The sequence below is a fragment of the Mya arenaria genome, chromosome 1 (genome assembly GCF_026914265.1).
Source record: "Mya arenaria isolate MELC-2E11 chromosome 1, ASM2691426v1".
NCBI classification, from domain to species: Eukaryota; Metazoa; Mollusca; class Bivalvia; order Myida; family Myidae; genus Mya; species Mya arenaria.
The window spans coordinates 35,500,235-35,520,239 of NC_069122.1; the positions used below are offsets into that span (position 1 = coordinate 35,500,235).

The window sequence follows — 20,005 nt, forward strand, 5'->3', positions numbered from 1 at the left end:
TATCCAATGTGTATACATTATGTGACAGTATCAGTATTATCCAATGTGTATACATGATGTAAAAGTATCAGTACTATCAAATGTGTAATGCATTATTTCACAGTATCAGTATTATTACATGTGTAATACATTATATAACAGTATCAGTATTATAAATGTGTAATACATTATTTAACATGTGGCATGAATTTCCCAAGACCTGTGAAATGTGTAATACTAAATACCTGACTGTGACCTTAAGAAATACTCTCTTATTTTGAAGCTACAGAAATGAAATTTGGACCATGTTTACAGTTTTGAAAACAAATAATAATGTTGTACTTGGATGACATTGACTGTGACCTTTTGACCTACTTTCTTAATTTTGAAGCTATAGCAATTAAATTCGGACCATTTGTACAGTTTTGCAAACAAGTAACAATGTTGTCCTCGGATGACATTGACTGTGACCTTTGACATACTTTCTTATTTTTGGATCATGTGTACAGTTCTGATAACAAATATCAATGTTGAGCATGGATGACCTTGATTATGACCTTTTGACCTATTTTCTTATTTTTGAGCTTCAACGATTCCATGTAGCATGATTGGTTGATTGACATCATCACGTGATGTTATCATTTTATTATTAAAAGTTCAAATTATCCATCGACTGTTGTATATGTGCTTGTGACCTAGTGGTTAAGGCGTCGGTTTTCATTTTTTTTCTAGACTTAACCAGCATGTGTTCACACCCCACTATTAAAAACCAAAATATTTTTTTTTATAATTTGTATTTTTTTCTGCAATTTCGGTACCATTGAGTAAAATAATGATTAAATAAGTGTTTTCAGATGCATTACCGTGAAAACTATTTTCGGTCCAAAAACATTACAAGTCCCTTTCATATAACCATCGATCATGTGTTTCCGTTACGGATAAAAAAATCCGACCCGTTACTTATAGTTATATTTTGCGTTATAACGATGATTTTAGGGCTCATCGGGTCAAAAGTCAAGGTCACAGTGACCTTTAAAGATAAAAGAATTTTAAAGCTTGTCCGAGTGATTACTCAACAATGCCTAGACCTATGGTCAGCAAACTAGATATGGAAGTTAGACCTGACCAGTAGATGACCCCTTTTTTTTGGGGGGGGGGGGTCATCAGGCCAAAGGTCAAGGTCACAGTGACCTTGATTGGTTAAAGTTTGTCCTAGTGATTCCTCGACAATACCTGCATCCATGGCCCTCAAACTTGACTTGGAGGTGGGGCCTGACCAGAGGATGACCCCTATTGATTTTATGGGTCATTGTGCCAAAGGTCAAGGTCACAGTGACCTTGAATGATAAAAGGTTGTTCAAGGTTGATAACACAACAATGCCTTCACCCATGGCCCTCATACTTGACTTGGGGCTGCCTCTGACCTGTATATGACCCCTTCTGTAACAAGTTTCGTTATTTTTGTTCAAAAATAGAATTTTATGTAAGATCCTTTTTTCAAATAACACACACATTCGTCCACAAAGATGAAGATTTTATTTAAATTTATGTTTGATTAATTGGACATAGTGCTAATATGACACTCGAAACTATAGAACTAAATAACTGAAATAAAACAAAAATGCACTAGAGTATGCTTAGTAAAGTATTTGTATGCGTAATTCCGTTTTAAGCCCCATTTCCTGATTCGTCGTCTTCATCTGTGTCATCATTGAATACTAAAAGTGAAAACAGACTGATGATAAAATTGAGGCATGCGATATGAACAAACGTTTCGCTGCTGCACGTTTTTTTCTATTTTTCTTTTCTAAATTTGGTTATTCAAATAAATGTCTTAATTTAGTACAGACATACATCTTTTTCGCCGTGTATGGGAATGAAAATGACAATTCATTTGGTAGAGCAAACGGTTTTGCATATATTTTAAGTGATATTGTCCAGGGAACCGTCTTGGTTAAGGTAACAGTCTTTAAAAATGCCATATTTTCGTTAGTTTGCTACATATTTGTGCAGATTAACCATGACTGAGTATCAAAATTGAAAACAAAGTGTATAAAATTACAAGAGCTGTCTTAGTAACAGTGTGCTCGACAATTTTGTCGCTTTTAAGTTTAGGGATCGTAAAGTTTTGGTGAAACATGCATGGATCACTGTAAATTAGATTACATGCAAAACCTTAAACAGTTCTTTGCTCTAGAGCTTTGCTCTACAACGTCCCACCGGCTGACGCCTCGGGTGACATTCTTCTCTCCGGTTGACAATATCAATGCCACACATGCTACCATATGGTATTTATATAATGTCAAATGCTTAGTAATTGTGATATACTGGGCAAGTATTCCATCTGGCCATGGAGCTTTGTCTACGGCAAAGACATTAATAGATGGAAGAAATTCTTCGGTAAACGATGTATTTAATGTATAATATATTCAAACTTCTCCCGATTTCCCAACTCCTTTTCTATCTCACTATCGTTAACTTTTCATTTTACAACGCCCAAAAGTTGTGAAAAGTGCTCAAACCAAGCACCAGGAGACATTTTATCGTTATATTGCGCTATGTAGAGCATTTCAGTATTAACCAAAACTCCTGAGGCTTATTCGGTTTTTAATAAGCTCAATTCTTTTTCCCCTTTGTAATGTTATTTATAGCTTAACAATCAATAATACTTGTTATGTAATGAGCACAAAGAAATTTTGCAAAATATCTTTCCGCTTAAGTACTATCCTACGCGAACTTTTCGGGCACCGAGAACATATTTGATGCCCTATGTTCACTCAAATCAACATTATTAACTACGTTATGAGCACATGGAAATACAAATGTAATAAATAAATGTACAATGAACCAGGAAATGGTCAGATTCGTACCTTTCTACAAAGATAGTAAAAAAGCTTTGTCGATCCAATATTTTAGTCAACCAAGGATGCTCCTTCCCCGCCGATACAAGTTATAATCCCCAATGAATCGTCGAAAAGTCATTAAAGATGTGTGCCCCAAACATGCAACACAGCTCGGCCAAAACCTTGACATATTTATTATGCCCGATATCCTTATTACTTCTTGGCAAATCAAATTTGTTCTTTGTATTTTGCATATCGCCGAAAATATAAAATACTAAGTACGCGATGTATAAAGTTTAAATTCAATACATTAAATATTCGCTAATTTGCAAAACTTTTACCAGAATTTCCAAGTCGAATAATAAAAGCTTTATATGTATTAGCTTCAAAATAGATAGTGTTATTTTACTTTATCATTTAAGTTAAGTTGAATATTTGAGAACACACACCTAAAGTTTTAAAGCAATGCGTGATGTATTTGCTGAAATAATGGGTGCTTACATGCAAAATCTTAACCAAGGTGTGACGCCCACGACAGACAGGGTAGTAAAGATCTCCATAATCTTCGAATAGTCGACCTAAAAGCTTTTAACATTTTAACATTTTTTGATAAATATATATAAAGCTGCACTCTCACAGATTGAACGTTATGACATTTAAAAAAATAATTTGTCTTGGAACGAGCCATTTTTTGTGAAAATATATGGAAGCCAGTTATATAAGACTGCTGACAAAGAAATAGATCGGTGATTTTTATATTTAAGAACAAAAATGATGTTTATATGCATTTTTCTTAAACCGTTAGTCCATAAAACGTTAATTTTCGAACAGAAATATGAAAATCTGCGATCTGATCTTTTGTCAGCAATCTTTTATCAGTGGTTTACAGATATTTACGCAAAAATTGCTACTTCGAAGACAAAAAATAAAAAAAGTTGTAAAAATGGTATATCTGTGAGAGTGAATTCTCTTTGTTTTGCGACTCATACCTTTCTGTACAAGAGCTGTGAATATTCCAGCTACCAACCCGATCCCCACAAGTATACTTTTGCTTATTCCAACCACCCCTGCTGACTGGCATGCCGAGAAAAAACCTTTGGAAATTGAAGTTATGGCTCTTATTTGAACATGAATTGACCATATTACTCTTTTCCACTATGTAAATGGATAATATGTTTTCATAAATATTATTATACCATTTTGGGTGATATTAAGAGGCATTATACGGATATGAAAATATGCAGGCTTTATGGAACAATTCACACTGGATTAGTCAAAGATTGACCAGATTCATATGTCCCTATCAGAACTTTCTTACGAAGCAGTTTATGGTGCTTGTGAATATTGTATAATAGGCAACCAATGTCTACTTACTTCCAGCTGGGACGCCTTTGCCATTACTCCGTGCAGTTGCGGACATTATATTCGCCGCAAAGGATTCCCGTTTGATACCCTCAGGGCCAAATCCTGCTGCGGACAGAACGAGGGGGGCGGCGACAACCGCGGCTCCAGCGGCTGCTAAGGGCGGGGCGACCTTTTTATAGACCGACCATGCGTTTTTTTTCATCTGATCTTTCTGGAAACACAATATGTTTATCTGTATTAAGATATCTGAAGCTTGTCCTTACTCGAACCATTTACCATCATGCTTAATTGGTATGCCATGTGATCCCATATTCTTTTGTGGAACATTTGGAATGGTATTGGCAGATGTTTAATTATTGTTAAAATTATTACCGGGGGGGGGGGGGGCGGTGCCAGATGGAATTTTCCCTGCACGGCTGAATTCGCCGGAAATGATATTCTTGCATACCGGACGTGTGTTTCCGGTCATGTGACCAGTGCTGGAAAAACCCATCTTACAAACCTCATGTAAGATGAGTCACGCGCAACAACGCGCCACTTCTTATTTCTTTTTTTTAATGGTTTATAAAAAATATAGTATGCCATTTCAATAAAGCGCAATCAAATATATATGTTTGTAAGACTTTTAATTAAAATGAAAATAAATAATCGTAAAAAAAACGCTATTTATAGTTATTTAAAATTACTGCGCTCTATGACGTCAGTAAACAACGTCGCACGCGCTTTATGGTGTCATTGTACAAAAGTTCGTTTTCTACGTCATTTTTTTCCACAAACGATAAATTAAGGTATGCAAGAAAAAATATCAATCATGTGTTTCCGGTACGGATAGAAAATCCGAACCTCGGGCACGCTGCGTGGCCGGTAACTCGGCAAGCCTCATTACCGGCTTACGCACGTGCCCTCGGGTAGGATTTTCTAACCGAACCGGAAACAAATGATAGATACTTATAATATTAAAGCAACCGACAACGACGCCAATGCTAACAATAACTCGACTTTTTCTTTGAAAAACGGACGAGCTTAATATTTACTGGTTTTAAAATATCAATATAATACCTCTCAAGGTATTTCCAGCAACAAAATATCATGAAATAAAGTTGTGACAAATTACCGTGTAATATTCGTCGTTAAACCGAAAACAAACTTACTTTGGTTCGAATGTGTTCTGTACAGCTCCATAGCGTGATCTGTGCCGCTCTACAACATGTTATATACTGTAATTAATTGTGCCTACTATAGGTCTGGAAATTTTTTAGTATCAATGTCAGAAATATACTTTCAAGTCTCGACGTTTACTAAACGTATACAAAACGATATATCAGCTGTTTTAAAAGTCTCGGGCTGGTATTGTTCCTCTCGGTCGATATCAGCCCGGGCACTTCAACACCGGTATGAAAATAGAATACAAAACAAGGCTTACAAGGCTTACCGAGTTCGCGTTGTCAAATGCCATACAGCCTTTGTAAATCTGTGGTGATTGTTTGTTAATTCGTAATGATGTTCAAATCTTATGCGGCAATACAATAACGACACAAAATTGACGTCAAACATAAATGGCGGCGACGTAACTCTTCGCGCCGTAAATTATTTAAGGAATGAATTGCGGGGTTGATGTCATTATCGGGGTATGAACGCAATTGGGCTGGTCTAAGTGTGTGGAGTCCGAAGGACTCCACGCGTACTTTGACCAGCCCAATTGAGTTCATATCACCGATAATGACATCATCCCCGCAATTCATTTCTTAAATAATTTACATAACACCATTTACACCAATAGTTCATTATTTTATTCAAGAAACGTTAAAAAATACTTCATTTCATTTCGGATTACCTTTCAGTAATCCTTTTTACCCATTCTGTAAATAGGTTGACCTGACTGTTACCGGAAACATTTTTTTTTTCAAATGACGTCACAATAACGCGGGGAAAGATCAATCACTCGAAATCACGTTTAAACGTAAAATTGAAACACATTTGACAACAAAACGTTTAAATTGATATTTTACGGGCACAAAACAAACAATAACAAGATCAGTAGCTTTCATCTATATTGGTATGCGATGAATTGCGATTCGAACATATCCAAAGATGTTGCGTTCATCGATTGATGAAGGCAGTTGCCGAAAGGCAGTTCATAAATATTGACGTAATGTCGTTCAACAGCTAATATATAAATTTCATATAGCAGCATATATATGTGACATTGATAGTGTCAACCCGAGAGCAAAATGTCACCCGAAACGTTAGCGAGGGTTGACAATATCAAAGTCACACATGCTGCCATATGATATTTATTTTATTATACCGAACAAAATATAAAGTACATAAAGTTTGTAAATTGTTTTAGTTCATTTAATTAAACATTTAAAGGTGAACTGAACTGTAATTTCTACTTCTTAATTTTATTCATTCTTTCTATTAAACGCGCTACAATTTAATATTCAAAGCGTAAATTTTGCTTCTAAGGTCTACCGTTACCACGGAATCCGGCCTCTGTTCTGCCCATTCTATGGTTGCTAGATGAATTAATGCCCTTGAAATGAGTGGATACTGTGTTGTCTCCCTTTGTTTTAAGTGCGCATGCCCAGCGAGTACCACAATGCACTGCACCATTTACCACAATGCATTGCTTTAATTTCCCGGAAAATGTTAGATATTTCTGGGTTTCTGATATCGCCAACATATTGAAATAAGAATTATATCTATAAAATCTACGAAGTTGGTTTGAATAGCGATACGAAGTGTTTTATATGAAGTCAGTCTAATAATTAAATGTCAAATATCAGTTCAGTTCTACTTTAAAATTTACAAGGTAAACGAGACATGTTTACTCAAGATTTAAAGATTTCAAGATTTATTTAGATCATGGGTTATTACAACCATGTGATCAGAACAATAACGCTTTAACAAACAAATAATTAAACATATATAAACAAAGTTGACATATATTACATACAGTTTCCTATAATAGGAAATACTAAGACAAATAAGTCGTATTGTTTTTAAAGGAGAATGACTATTTGACATTAGATAAAAGGGATTTACAAAATATAGCCAGTTTAATAAGTTCTTTTTTGTTTTTACTGTTCATTAATTGATCTAACTTAATACAATTACAGTTACGACAAAAGTACAATTTAATATTTTTCTTTCCATCGTCTGAAAAATGTTGACATTCAAACAAATAATGAAATTCATCACCTTAACTATTACTACTACACAAATGACATGTTCTACGAAATCTCTCAACATTTTGACCACGCCCTACTTCAATAGGAAATTTGTGATTCATAATTCTAAAATTAAGCAAATGCAATAAAAGATTCTTGGGTAGTATATCAATATAGCTTTCAAACCCAAAATCTTTTTTGTATACTTTATACATTTGACATTTTGGTGAATTTGAAACCGTACTATACCAATTTTGAATAAATTGGTCAGATAATCTGTTTTTAACCATATTTTTAAAAACAATAACACTATTAACCTGTTGTAAATCAAAGTACATACTTAATCCTAAATCATTTAAAGAATTCTTAACAAAGGAAATCCATGGGAACTTCAAGCCAGAGGTAACATCATTGTGCAAAGAATATGCAGTATTATACAATAAGTGACTAATTTTGCTGCTGCTCACATCAGCAGAATTCACTATTTTACTCCAAAAGGTCAAAAGCCTAGTTTTAGCTTGTATAGAAATTGGTTTTAAACCAAGTTCACCATAAATCATACAATTAGGGGTACACTGTTTTAAATTTAAAATGAGTTTACAATATTTTAACTGAAATTGGTCTAATATCTTAAGATCCTCCATAGCCCATACCTCTGAACCATATAATAATATTGGTACAATCATTGAATTAAACAAATACAATTGTAAAGAGTAAGCTAAGTTAAGTTTACGAGATTTCTTTATAAGTGCAAATATGCTTTACGAGCTTGATCTATCAAAAGTTTTTTAGTTTTAGTAAATTTACCATTGTAGCTAAACATAACACCAAGATACACAAACTCATCAACAATATCTACTTTAGCGCCATCATAGTAAAAATCCTGTTATTTCAGTAATGTTCTTTTAGACTTACAAAAAACAATAACTTTAGATTTACTAGGATTAACTTTTAAATCCCACATATTACAATATTCTAGCATGGCATTCAATGCCGCTTGCAAGTCGGCGTGAGATTCGGCGAGAATAACTGTGTCATCAGCATAAAGTAATATATAAAGACGTAGGTAAACATCTACATCATCATCACTTAAACATTCAAAGGTACTTTTAGAAAAGGTTTCAAGCCCTTCAAACCTACTTGACATAAACTGAGTCAAATCATTAAGAAACAGAGAAAATAGTATCGGGGAAAGGTTCTCACCTTGCCTAACACCAGCTTGACTACTAAAAAACTCTGATAATGAATTACCAACTTTAACACATGACTTATCAATATCATACATACTATTAATTATCTTAATACATTAAACATCTATATTATTTTCTAAGAGTTTATGCCACAAAGCTTTTCTATTAACACTATCAAATGCTTTCTTATAATTAATAAAGGCACAGTAAAGTTTACTACCTTTCATTAAATAAAAATCAATCAAGATTTTCAAAGAAAAAACATAATCAATGGTACTATAGTTTTTCCTAAAGCCAGCTTGCTCCTCACATAGTAAATTGTGGTTAATCAGGAAAGAGTTAAATCTGTTATTTAGGACAGTCGTAAATAATTTTCCCATGCAACTTAAAATTGTAATGCCTCTATAATTATCCGGGTCATTGATGCTACCCTTGTTTTTATAAATTGGGAAAATGATGCCTCTACTCCAAACCTCTGGAAAAACTCCAGAATCAAAAATGAAATTAAATAGTTTGCAAACAAGTAATAAGAAAGACTCACTTCCATTATACTTAAGATATTCGTTTAAAATATTATCAAATGAAGGTGGACATTTATTGTTTTTCAAGCTGATTACCGTTTTTCTAATTTCATCAATACTAAATACCATATTTAATTCCTCATTATTGCCCGGGATAGAATCAAAATCAATTTCTGAATACATATCCACATCATTGGTTGACGAAGTTTGATTTAACTTGACAAAGTGTTCATAAAATACATCTTTAGAAATGCTAGACAAGGTTTTCTTCTTTTCATCGCAATTATTTATTTAATAATCCCCAAAAAGCTTTGGGATCAGAATTACGAAGATTTTTTAACTTTTTATTTACATTCCCTTTGAAAGTATTAATTTTCTTATTCATTAATTTCTTATAAGACTTACTTTTCTTAGCTAAGGAAGCAAAATTTTCATTTGTTCTATTAAATCTGTGCTTATTTTTACTTTTAATATAATTAGCTCTAGCAACTTTACAATCATTATCATACCATTCTTTCTAAAGTGTTTACGAACAGGTGTTTTATTAACAATTTTCTTTTCTAACAACAATTGAGATTAATCAGCAGCATTAGTTAAAATATTAGAAACACTATTTGTCAAATGATTAACAACATCAACAGTATACTGCTTACTAATACATAAGCTATCTATTTCATCTGCCAAAGCAGCTTACTGACAGTTCGTGTCGTCTATTTTTTGTGTGTACTCATTGAATAGTGACGTCACTGCTGTATGTGTATAAGGGAGGCAATCACGTCATGATTTAGCTAAACTATTGAAGCAGTTATTTGCCCTTCTATGACAATCAAAATATCACTGCGGTCAAATGATCTGACAATGAATTTTCGCTTGGTTACGTGCCAAAAAGGTTGAAAACGTTTCTGGTAGTCAAAAATATCTCTTTTTCGGGTAATGGGTTTTTACCATTGTAGACAAAAGTGAGGTATAATAAATCTAAATATAAACCTAAATTTTACAAATACCGAAATGACATATCGTTTTTCAGTTATTTAAATAGAAGGTAAGTAAACGTTACATGTGGTATCAATTTCAACAATGTATATGCTGTATACAAACATGTAAACATCATAGGGACAGGGAGCGTGGTTATGCCACACCCCATATCCACGCTCAAACCCCTACCCGAATGTACTAACATCTAAACAATGAAGACTATGTTTATGTAACAAACTGTATGCCAACATATAGAGGATTATTGTCTGTTTCAGTGTTAGATTACAATATATTTCACCGATTTCAAGAGCACCAAAAAACTATAAAATGCGTACTAACTACAAGTGAAATATATACCCTACATACTTTTTGTGTCCATGATGTTAACTATAGTCCTGTTCAATAACCGTTGTTACCTCCCTTAGCAAATTATCGTTCGTAGTTGACCTCAACTTCCGGTGAGTAACAATTGACAGGATAATGGCGTCGAATAAAGAGGTCGGTGATCCGTGTCAATTTGACAAATTATCAGTGCGTGAACTTAAGATATATTTACGAGATAGAGGAGCACATGTGTCAGGAAATAGACCGGAGTTAATAAAACGTGCCCGAGGCCTTGTACAAATCGGAAAACGGACATTGAAAGATATTAATATTCAGGACAATAACAACAAACTTGAACGACAGGAGGAATTATTTACCACGCCGCTAGGTGAAAAATTGCCAGAGCCAGGCAGTTTAAAGGGTTGTTGGGAGGACGATGTGTTAAAAATTCCCTTCTTCAGGACGCAGGATTTATACAATTACCTTGTGTTAAACCGTTCACGCACGTTTGACAATCAGAACATGAATGCAAGAAAACAATTAAAAGCCAAAGTGTTCTACGAAGATGGACATGTCCATAGTGTGAAATACAATCAGATATCACATTAATGTTCCCACTGCTACGTAAGAGCAAAGGTCATTCCGTCCTTACCAGGGTCTGATGTTCAAAAAAAGGATTATGAACCATGGGCCTGTCTGTCTAAAGTATCGGGAAAGGTTCATGCTGCTGGATGCAACTGTGCTGCTGGGTAAATTTACTATTCACATTTAGAATAAGATGTATACATGCACTTTTAGATAATAACATCTCCTTTTGATGCAGGGTGTTGACATACTCGTTATTTTATGATGCATCATTATAATGATACCCCATCTGGCAATAATGTTGGTGTTCTAATAAAAGCTTAAGATGCACCAAAATTGCCAGTGATTATAAAAAAAAATTGACAGGGGCATAGTTGACTACGCAGCTGTGCAATGCCATTTAGACTGGTCAAAGTTTTTGTAATAAAAAAAGCCTGAACTTGAAATACAAAACGAAGGGGCTAGGAGGAGTCCATCAAAAAATAACTTGGATCTGCGTCATTCCAAAATAGCCCTAGCTACGTGCCTGGTTGTTTGAAAATACCCTGAATTTTAAATGCAAACCGAAGGAGGGGAAGGGGGTGTCGTTCAATGAACTCATTTCAATCAGCGTCATCCCAAAGTAGCAGTAGCTACGTGCCTAGTTGTTTGAAGGAGGTGTTGGTCAATAAATTTATTTAAATCATTGTTATCCAAAAGTGTTCCTAGCTCCCTGTTGTGCGTCCGTTCACTGTTTTGTCAGATTACAGGTTTCTGAATAATTTTAAATTGCAATGAATAATGCAGAATTTTTTATCATACTCGTACAACTTTTCTTTTCATGTTTCAGGGAGGGGGAATCCTGCAACCATGTTGCTGCGTTGCTGTACGCCCTTGTTGATATCGGTTCCAAACAGAAGGATGGTTTGAATGCGCCAACTTCAACAAAATGTAAATGGAAGCAGCCGAGGAAAAGAAAAATAAGCCCTCAAAGGTATCAGCATCTTGTATTCAAAAAGCTGAAATTTGAAAATGACACTTTACAGAAAGTTAGCCCATCTACTAAATGTAAAGTTGACAACCTGCACAATGTTAAACCTCTGAATTCATTAGCATTTGGGGAAAAACTTAAAAAATGTGCTCCACATGCTGCTTTTTTTGTTGAGTGATTCTGAACTTGTTGCAACAGAAGAGCCAATACCAGTGCTTCACAAACTTCATTCTGTGGATTTCTTTTACAAAGACAGTGTTGACATAAAAAGTTCAATGTGTGAAAATAATTTCGAAACATATTTTAAATCATTGAACTGTAAGCAGGATGACTTTTTTCTTATTGAAAACTCAACAAAAGGACAACATAAAAGTTACCATTGGAAAATGCAAGGGTTGGCAGGTTAACAAGTTCCAGTTTTGGAACTATTTGTCAGAAAAAACCTGAAACAAAACCTGATATATTGTTGCGATCCATTATGGGGTACAATGACGAATTTGATACTGCAGCTTCTAGATGGGGCAGAAGTCATGAACCAGCTGCCAAGCGTGTGTACCAAAGGCGTATTCAAATAACTCACCCCGGGCTGAAACTCTTTTCATCTGGCCTTGTGGTAAAGCCAAGTCTACCACACTTGGGATCAAGCCCAGATGGAATAGTAGACTGTTGTAAGAAATGTGCTCACACCAAGGGGGTCTTAGAGATAAAATGCCCATATAAATTTAGAAACTGTTCACCAGAAGAGGCCTTTGTAGACAAAACATTTTGTTGTTCAATAGTGAATGGCAAAGTAACCTTGAAAAAAAAACACAGCTACTATTTCCAAGTTCAAGGTCAAATGGCCTTAACAGAAAGAAAATGGTGTGATTTTTTTGTGTGGACTTTGAAGGGTCATAGTGTGGAGAGAATACCCTTTGATAATGATTTTTGGGTTGACATGCTAGGTAAACTGAACAGTTTTTATGTAAAGGCTGTTATACCAGAATTGTTCACAGAGCGTGTCAAACGGGGTAAAGAACTAATGTAAAGAAACTTAATGTGTTTAAAGTGTAAATAGAAAAATCAAACAGTTCTTGTTCATTATGTGTAAATAGACAAAACAAGAGTTTGTTAAACAGAATTGGTGCTCGCATGTTGTTGTTACGTTTAATAGTTTGCTTTAAAGATTCAGTTTTTTTAGTGCGAGTCTTAAACTCATACTTAAAATGACTCGCTTATGTTTTGAACAAAAACAGTTTTCCCAGTAAAGCAACTGAAAGCACTTATTGATCATTAGTTTACTGTATGATATATAAATTGCACAAAAAATACAGTTTATAGCATAAAAAGTATTTTGATTTTGTGGATTTTGGATTCAGACCCACACTTCTCAAGTATATAAAAAAATTGAAAACAACCAGCTAGTCCACACGGCCACCGATACTATATATCACATGAACATTTTTGTGTCGTTGATTAATTCTTTGATTTATACCTATGTTTTTATGATGTTATTAAATGTATCATCATGAACTGCTCTTTTTCATTGACAACAATACTTGAATTGAATAAAATGCTTGGAATGAAAATAATTAGTTTCTTTTTCTTCTTTTATTGAAAAACAGTGTTTGTGTTCAGACGCAAGAGTCAAGTGGGTAACCAAGTAAATCTAAATGTACAGATGTCACTTGCCGGCTATGGTTTTTAGAGTGTTGAACCAGTTCTTTGATTGTTAACTGGTATTACATAACTTCATTTAACTGGAATGACAAATGCTATGATAAAGTCTTTAACGAGAGTGGTTGTTTTGTCTTAATGAATAATGAGTGTAAGTCGGTGGAGGTTAGATTCAATCAGTTTAATCAAGCCAGAGCACTAAACTCTGCAATGCCAATTCCAGCTCAAAGGAGACTGAACAACAAATCATAAAAAAGTACATTAAGTGTGTAACAGTTTATTTTCAGAAGTAAAGTTACAATTATATTGGTGATTAAACCAAAGCAAACAACATGCAATTGTGCTCTTAACTAGGCAACATCAATTGGCAAGAAAGTTGTAAAAATGGTAAATCTGTGAGAGCGCAGCTTTAAATAGTATGTTTATGATCTTTCATGTCATAAAATGTAAACTTTTATTAAACAAGTTTAAGAACATATCAAGAAAGGAGCCTGAAGCAATGTTAATAAAAGTATATTCCCCAGTACTGTCTTTTAATAATGATCATATTCAATCTTCATCATCATGTACTAATGGTGGCAACAAATTTGACAGAGCAACACAAATTTTCAGGATTTTTGATGCTTGCTTAGACAATGTTATAGGCATTACACCTTGCAAAATCCTGAAGTTTTTCACTCTTTCCATAGCACGTTCTACGTCAATTCGCAAGTTTGCGATTCTCCTTGTTTCTTCAACTTGTCGGCGGTTAAACTTTTGTAATTTCAATGGTGGAATAATCAGATGCATGCCGCGTGGTGTTGTCAAATCCGATATTAGAAAACCCTTATCAGCCATTATCCCATCACCAGCTTCACACAAATCAAGGAGTCCTGACTTAATTGTCAACTGTTTATCGCTAATGCTTCCACTCCATAGGTCCGAAACGAAAGTTATAATTCCAGATGGACTTATTCCTAAAAGTGCCTTCCAAGTCATATGTGACTTGTAGTGTGAGTACATCATTGATTTGTTAGCAAGTGATTGTGGTGTTTCTGTGTAGAACTCAGTGCAGTCAATTATTATGCGGCAGTTCGGGTATTTCCGTTTGAACTTCTGTGGAATTGTAACTTTTAATGTCTTTCTGGATGGCCAAGCAACTAATGTTGACAGTTTCACACTCATGTATGAAATCCACTGGTTTGTTATGTTTGAACATGTTGATTTCGACACATGGAATCTCCTTGCTAAGTCCTCAAGAAGAAGCCCTAATCTTAAACGCATCAACACTAAAAAAAATTCATCAATAAGTCGTAGCGCTCTTGGCCGGCCCTTGTTTTCTCCATTTCCGCATCTATTTGTGTGACTCTCTACATCATCCATTTCATCAAAAAGTAAATGAAAAGTTTCCACATTAGGTAGACCTGTGTAAAACATACACATCTTATTACTTTTAATGTCTTCCACAGTCAGGTCAGGTTTGTTAACTTGTACTCCAACTTTAGAAGTTGTTTTTGACATACATTTACATAATGGAGTTTCAAAGTCTGTTTGTGTTGAAACACTACACTTAGTAACTGAAACTGAACTAGTCCCTTTCATCTGAGAAGAAAAGGACACTCCTACTTTGTCAGCCTGTGTGTCTTTATTCAGCGTTTTCTGTACAGTAAATTCAATCTGGCCAGCATAGTCAGGGAACTTGATTGAAGCATACTCGGATACACTGCTTGTAGTTAACGTACAGTCTGGCCCATCATACTCTTCATTCTCCGCCTCTTGGTCTTCGTCATTACATTTGTATGCCGGTTCTGAACTTTCCACCTGAAAATACATAAATAAACAGGAATTTTAGTATTTCTTATGGTTCTTATTTTGTGAGTATTATTTTCAATATTTCACAGAAACGAATAAAAATCCTTGATATGATATTCATGATGCTACGTTGCTTATATGCTGAAAGGCCCTGCAACATACCATCCAGATCCAGAACAATATATTGTACGTTTACTGATTATGCAGGTAAAAAGTCCCCCTTGTTTTAGCAAACTATAAACATGTAACATAACAGAACCAAATCTTTTGTTTGACAATTTCCAATAGTGTTGGTAAACAGTGAAATACATTCATATAAAATTTAGATAAACATGTTCATGATGTTGTTCAATATATTTAAAATAAGTAGCTAGTGATTCACAAAGAATGATAAACAAGATGAAACTAGTTTCACAACGACAAACTCAGCTTACCTTTGATAATTTAAATATCTTTTCCTTGTTGTTTATGATAAACACACACGGAACGGGGTTTTCCTTTGTGTATTTGCCGTTGGCGAAGTGAACAGAACAAAGGCGATCGTTTTTCAAACTTGACACAAAGTTTGGACTGACAGCTTTCAGACGTTTAATCCAGAGTTTTCTGAGCTTATCGTCCGTTGGGAATCTGTGCAACGTTACACAAAGTTCATTCACAACTTTCCCTCTGTAGTTACTGCAAACGCTTTTGAACTGTCGATTTTGGTGTAGATTCGCTCATTTTCGCACAAGTTTACTTTGCTCTCCACCGGAAGTCAAGATAAGTTCTCCACACGGAAGAGCGTTCAGGGGAGGTAATATTTCAAGGGAGATAACAACAGTTATTGAACAGGACTATATAGAGGCAATTTGTTGATTTCAGTGTATGATCGTATTTAATTTCACCCATTTAGAAAGTCCTTGAACCGCCACTGCACCATTGAGAAACGTTTGTGTTAAAAAGGCTGTTAAATGTAACGAAAATGCAAAAACAGTTAGTTAAGAATAAACTCCATAACATGTGCTTGTGTGACGTCATGAGTGATGTCATTGAAAAAGTTTTACATTAAGCTCGATTCGGGCCGCAACAAAACTCGGCAGTTGCATTTTTGTTTCGACTCCATTTTTTTGCAGTGTTCATTCGTTTGGAAAGTGTTTTTGTTTTGGAAATTGACTGGATTACTGGGATTATTTACACACAATACCCATTGGGTAATCGATGTATTACCGATATAGTCCTACTTTAACCATTATTTGTTTCGACAAGTAATTTAAGCCTGAAGATTTTGTTAACATGTTCTTGATAAAATGTACTGTTTTGACTTTTGTATAGTACAGCATTTTCAGCATCAGAGAAAACAATATTTGAAATTTCTTTGTTCATTGCATACGACGTAACGGAATCATGTCCATATAAGTCGTTTGTTCTGAATAAAATCGACAGAAATAACTAAAGTTCGGAGGAGTTGAACGTTTTAGACTTAATTTAGTGCTTTTAAAGCAAACAAATAGTCAAGACCACTGCAGAAAGTAAACACACATCAGCTTGACAGGAAAATACAACTCAGAAGAAAATATGTAAGTTAGATGCGGTTTATTTAAGTTGTTGATATTTGTATACATTTATATTACATGCTGAAATTTGTTTTTATGCAAAAGTTGGCATCGTTGACCCACTTTCGGTCAGAAACCAGGTCGCTCAGCTGCCACTGTTATGATGCGAGCCCTGAAAGCGCTTATGTAAAACAAAAAGCTGGTCATTTACGGCACGTGAATCTTTTACTGAATAATGCACGTTTTCTACCGATAACGCCTGGATTTTTGCGTTTTTACACACCGTGATAACGGACCGAAAACACATTTTATGCAATAATGCACGAACGTACATTTAAATTGAACAGGGCATAATATATGCAGTGGCGGCTCAAAGACTTTCTAAGAGGGGGGGCACAACTAATTATTAACATATAAAACGTTTTTGGAATGCATTATTTTAATCATATAATGACATGGCATTAACATTTGTTGTCGCTGTCAATGATGTTTGGTAGTTCAATTGAATGAAAACGATAGCATTAACTGATATAAGATAAACCTTTCACAATACATAAATAATATCATGATGATGAGAAGAATCGAACCGGGGTCGCCGGAAACCAAATTTAAGTCGTTAACCTCTCGGCCACCCGAGATAAACATGTGTGAAATATAATAAATACTATATAAACCTACAGTTAAGTATATATTGATTGCACTCAACGATACTGTACTTCGGATGTCGTTGTCATTTGAATTAACTGAAGTAAAAACAACTTGACAACAAATTCAAGAAAGAGTTTCAAATAAATTATTCTGTATTATTTTACAAAGGCATGATTCCAAGAACTGGATGTTAATAAAGGCCGAAATGGAACGTTTCAAGGCGGCAACGTTTTGAATTTAAACTTTTGTTAAATGTACGTCATGCACACACATACCTTGTTGACACACAATGACATTATTAAAAGCAATGACGAACATAAACTGTGCACATGTTAACAGTTTAAAACAACATATATTTCTGGTATAGGATATATTCTGAAAACAGTAAATAACCCGTATAACTGCAGCCATATTTGTTTACTTTTGATCACCTGTCTGTGTAAAATGCGGCGCCATTTTATCATTATCGAATGTTTGGCCCCGATGTCATTTTCAAAAGACTTTTACGTTTCGTATACTATACAGTATTATACTTTGAGATTGGCATACCATAAATACTGGAACACGAGAATCAGGTCCAATTGTTTACTTGCTCAAATAATGATATAAACTTTAATTTGTGAAAAACTAACTTGTACAGAAAAATTAATAATATAGTCAATAACCAAGTGTTCTTTTTTACAATGACAACGTAACTTCATAATGTCCACTTCCCAATTCTATTTACTTTGTTATAGACCTACCGTGAACAATTATGAATAATAATTTATACTATTTCTCATCGGTACACACTTTAAATACTGCATAATGGGCATAGAGTTATTGGTCTTCTAGAACGTGTGCGTTTCGGGTCTTGAACAGTTTTATTATTTATGGCCAAGGTTTCAAGTTTTGCGGGACAACGAAGCAAACAACGACGCAATTGCTCAATTTACTTCGACTTCTTTCTTCAAAAAATATGCGGGCATATGACTGACTGGTTCTTAATATGAAAAGGTATTTCCAGAAAAAAATAAAAGAAAATAATATCATGTAAAGATTATATAACCGGAGTCAAACTTACTTTGCCATGTGCTCTGTACATCTCCTTAGTTTGAAATGTGATAGTCTACAACAAGCAACACATTGTAATTAATTGACCATAATATATAATGATGTTAGTATTAATGTAAAGAAAACTACTTTCCAAGTTCGACGTTTACTCAACATTATACAACAATATTTTATTTTCAAATACCCCGTTAATATTTCTCATCAGTAGCTGGGCTGATATCACCGTGGTCTGTTTTAATTACACACAATTGCAGTCATCCGATATCTAAATAAGATGAATACAAAACAAGAATATATTTCTGTGCTGTCAAAAGGTCATTTCTAGTTCACCAGATAGGCATTTCCGTTTAATTCAGTCGCGCTGGAAAATTCTGGCACCCCCATGCGCTGTGACGTAAGTCTTTTTGTTTCTTTTAATATACAATGTATATAACCATAATTAGGAGATTTCAATAGATGAGTTCCATAAAAATCAACTTCACAAAAATATACCTTTAAAACAAAACAAAATAATCCCCAAAAGACGTGGTACTGAAGGAATTTCTTTACGTAAGCAGTGAATAAAAGTTAATGCGCGTCATGACGTCAATTGTAATCCCCCCCCCCCAAGATCCGGGGGTATACCGGTGGAAATCTTTCAGGTGGCTCCGCAGTGCGGGGTAAATGCAGTGGTTTTGTCTCCGTGCAACATATAGCGGCCAATGGGCCTGACCTAGGCTCCCTGGGGTACGGGTCATTTGGCGGGGATTTGGCTGGACCAAAAGTCAAAGTCCCCGCTATTCCCCGGACCGGGGGAGGGGGGGGGCGTGGTTACAATTGACTTGTGCATTAACATCATCTCACACGCTTTTTGGTGCAATGTACAAAAATGTCTGTGTCCCACATATTTTCATTTATCTATGGACCATGGACAAAAGGATATTAATGTGTCAAATATCAAACGAACTAAAAAAGGTAAGCTCATTCTTTTAGTTTGTGTTATATTTGTCAAATTAATGGCCGTTGTCCATGGACCGTTGAATAAATAAATGAAAACATATGGGACACATACATAATCGTTGGAATGACCTTAATGGCATTAGGCCTAATGATACAATATAAAATGTGTGTATGCTCGATAGACTGTTTCATAGGTTCCTGTATCAGGTAAACGATTTTATATTGCATAATTTAGGAGGATGATCACAACACTTATTTTAAGTAATGACATAAATAACACTTACATTTCCAAAAATCGAGACTCTGTGGTAAGATCAACACTACAACAGTCCGAATTCTGTGAAAGCGGTTCGTATATTATATTAATCCGGTGTATTAGCATACAACTTTCATAAACAACCTATTTTCGCTCATGCATATAAACTGTACTTCCTCGAGGCAAAATGGATCACATTTGATGT

At 34.7% G+C, this 20,005-nt stretch overlaps 2 protein-coding genes and 1 pseudogene across 2 annotated transcripts; 1 reads left to right on the forward strand and 2 right to left on the reverse strand.

The window, feature by feature from the left end:
- Nucleotides 1–1,502: 1,502 nt before the first annotated feature.
- LOC128238675 (interferon alpha-inducible protein 27-like protein 2A) lies at nucleotides 1,503–19,977 on the reverse strand. Its single transcript, XM_052954816.1, has 4 exons — nucleotides 19,829–19,977; nucleotides 4,197–4,398; nucleotides 3,812–3,916; nucleotides 1,503–1,697 (listed from the first exon to the last, which is right to left on the reverse strand). Exons 2-4 carry the CDS (start codon nucleotides 4,387–4,389, stop codon nucleotides 1,648–1,650), a joined length of 348 nt encoding a protein of 115 aa, XP_052810776.1. The 5' UTR covers nucleotides 4,390–4,398; nucleotides 19,829–19,977; the 3' UTR covers nucleotides 1,503–1,647.
- On the forward strand, nucleotides 10,527–12,952 carry LOC128226742 (uncharacterized; annotated as a pseudogene).
- On the reverse strand, nucleotides 14,131–18,623 carry LOC128226748 (uncharacterized). The gene is made up of 3 exons (XM_052936781.1): nucleotides 18,616–18,623; nucleotides 15,807–15,999; nucleotides 14,131–15,381 (listed from the first exon to the last, which is right to left on the reverse strand). The coding sequence occupies exons 1-3, from the start codon at nucleotides 18,621–18,623 to the stop codon at nucleotides 14,131–14,133; spliced, it is 1,452 nt and encodes a 483-aa protein (XP_052792741.1).
- Nucleotides 19,978–20,005: the final 28 nt, after the last annotated feature.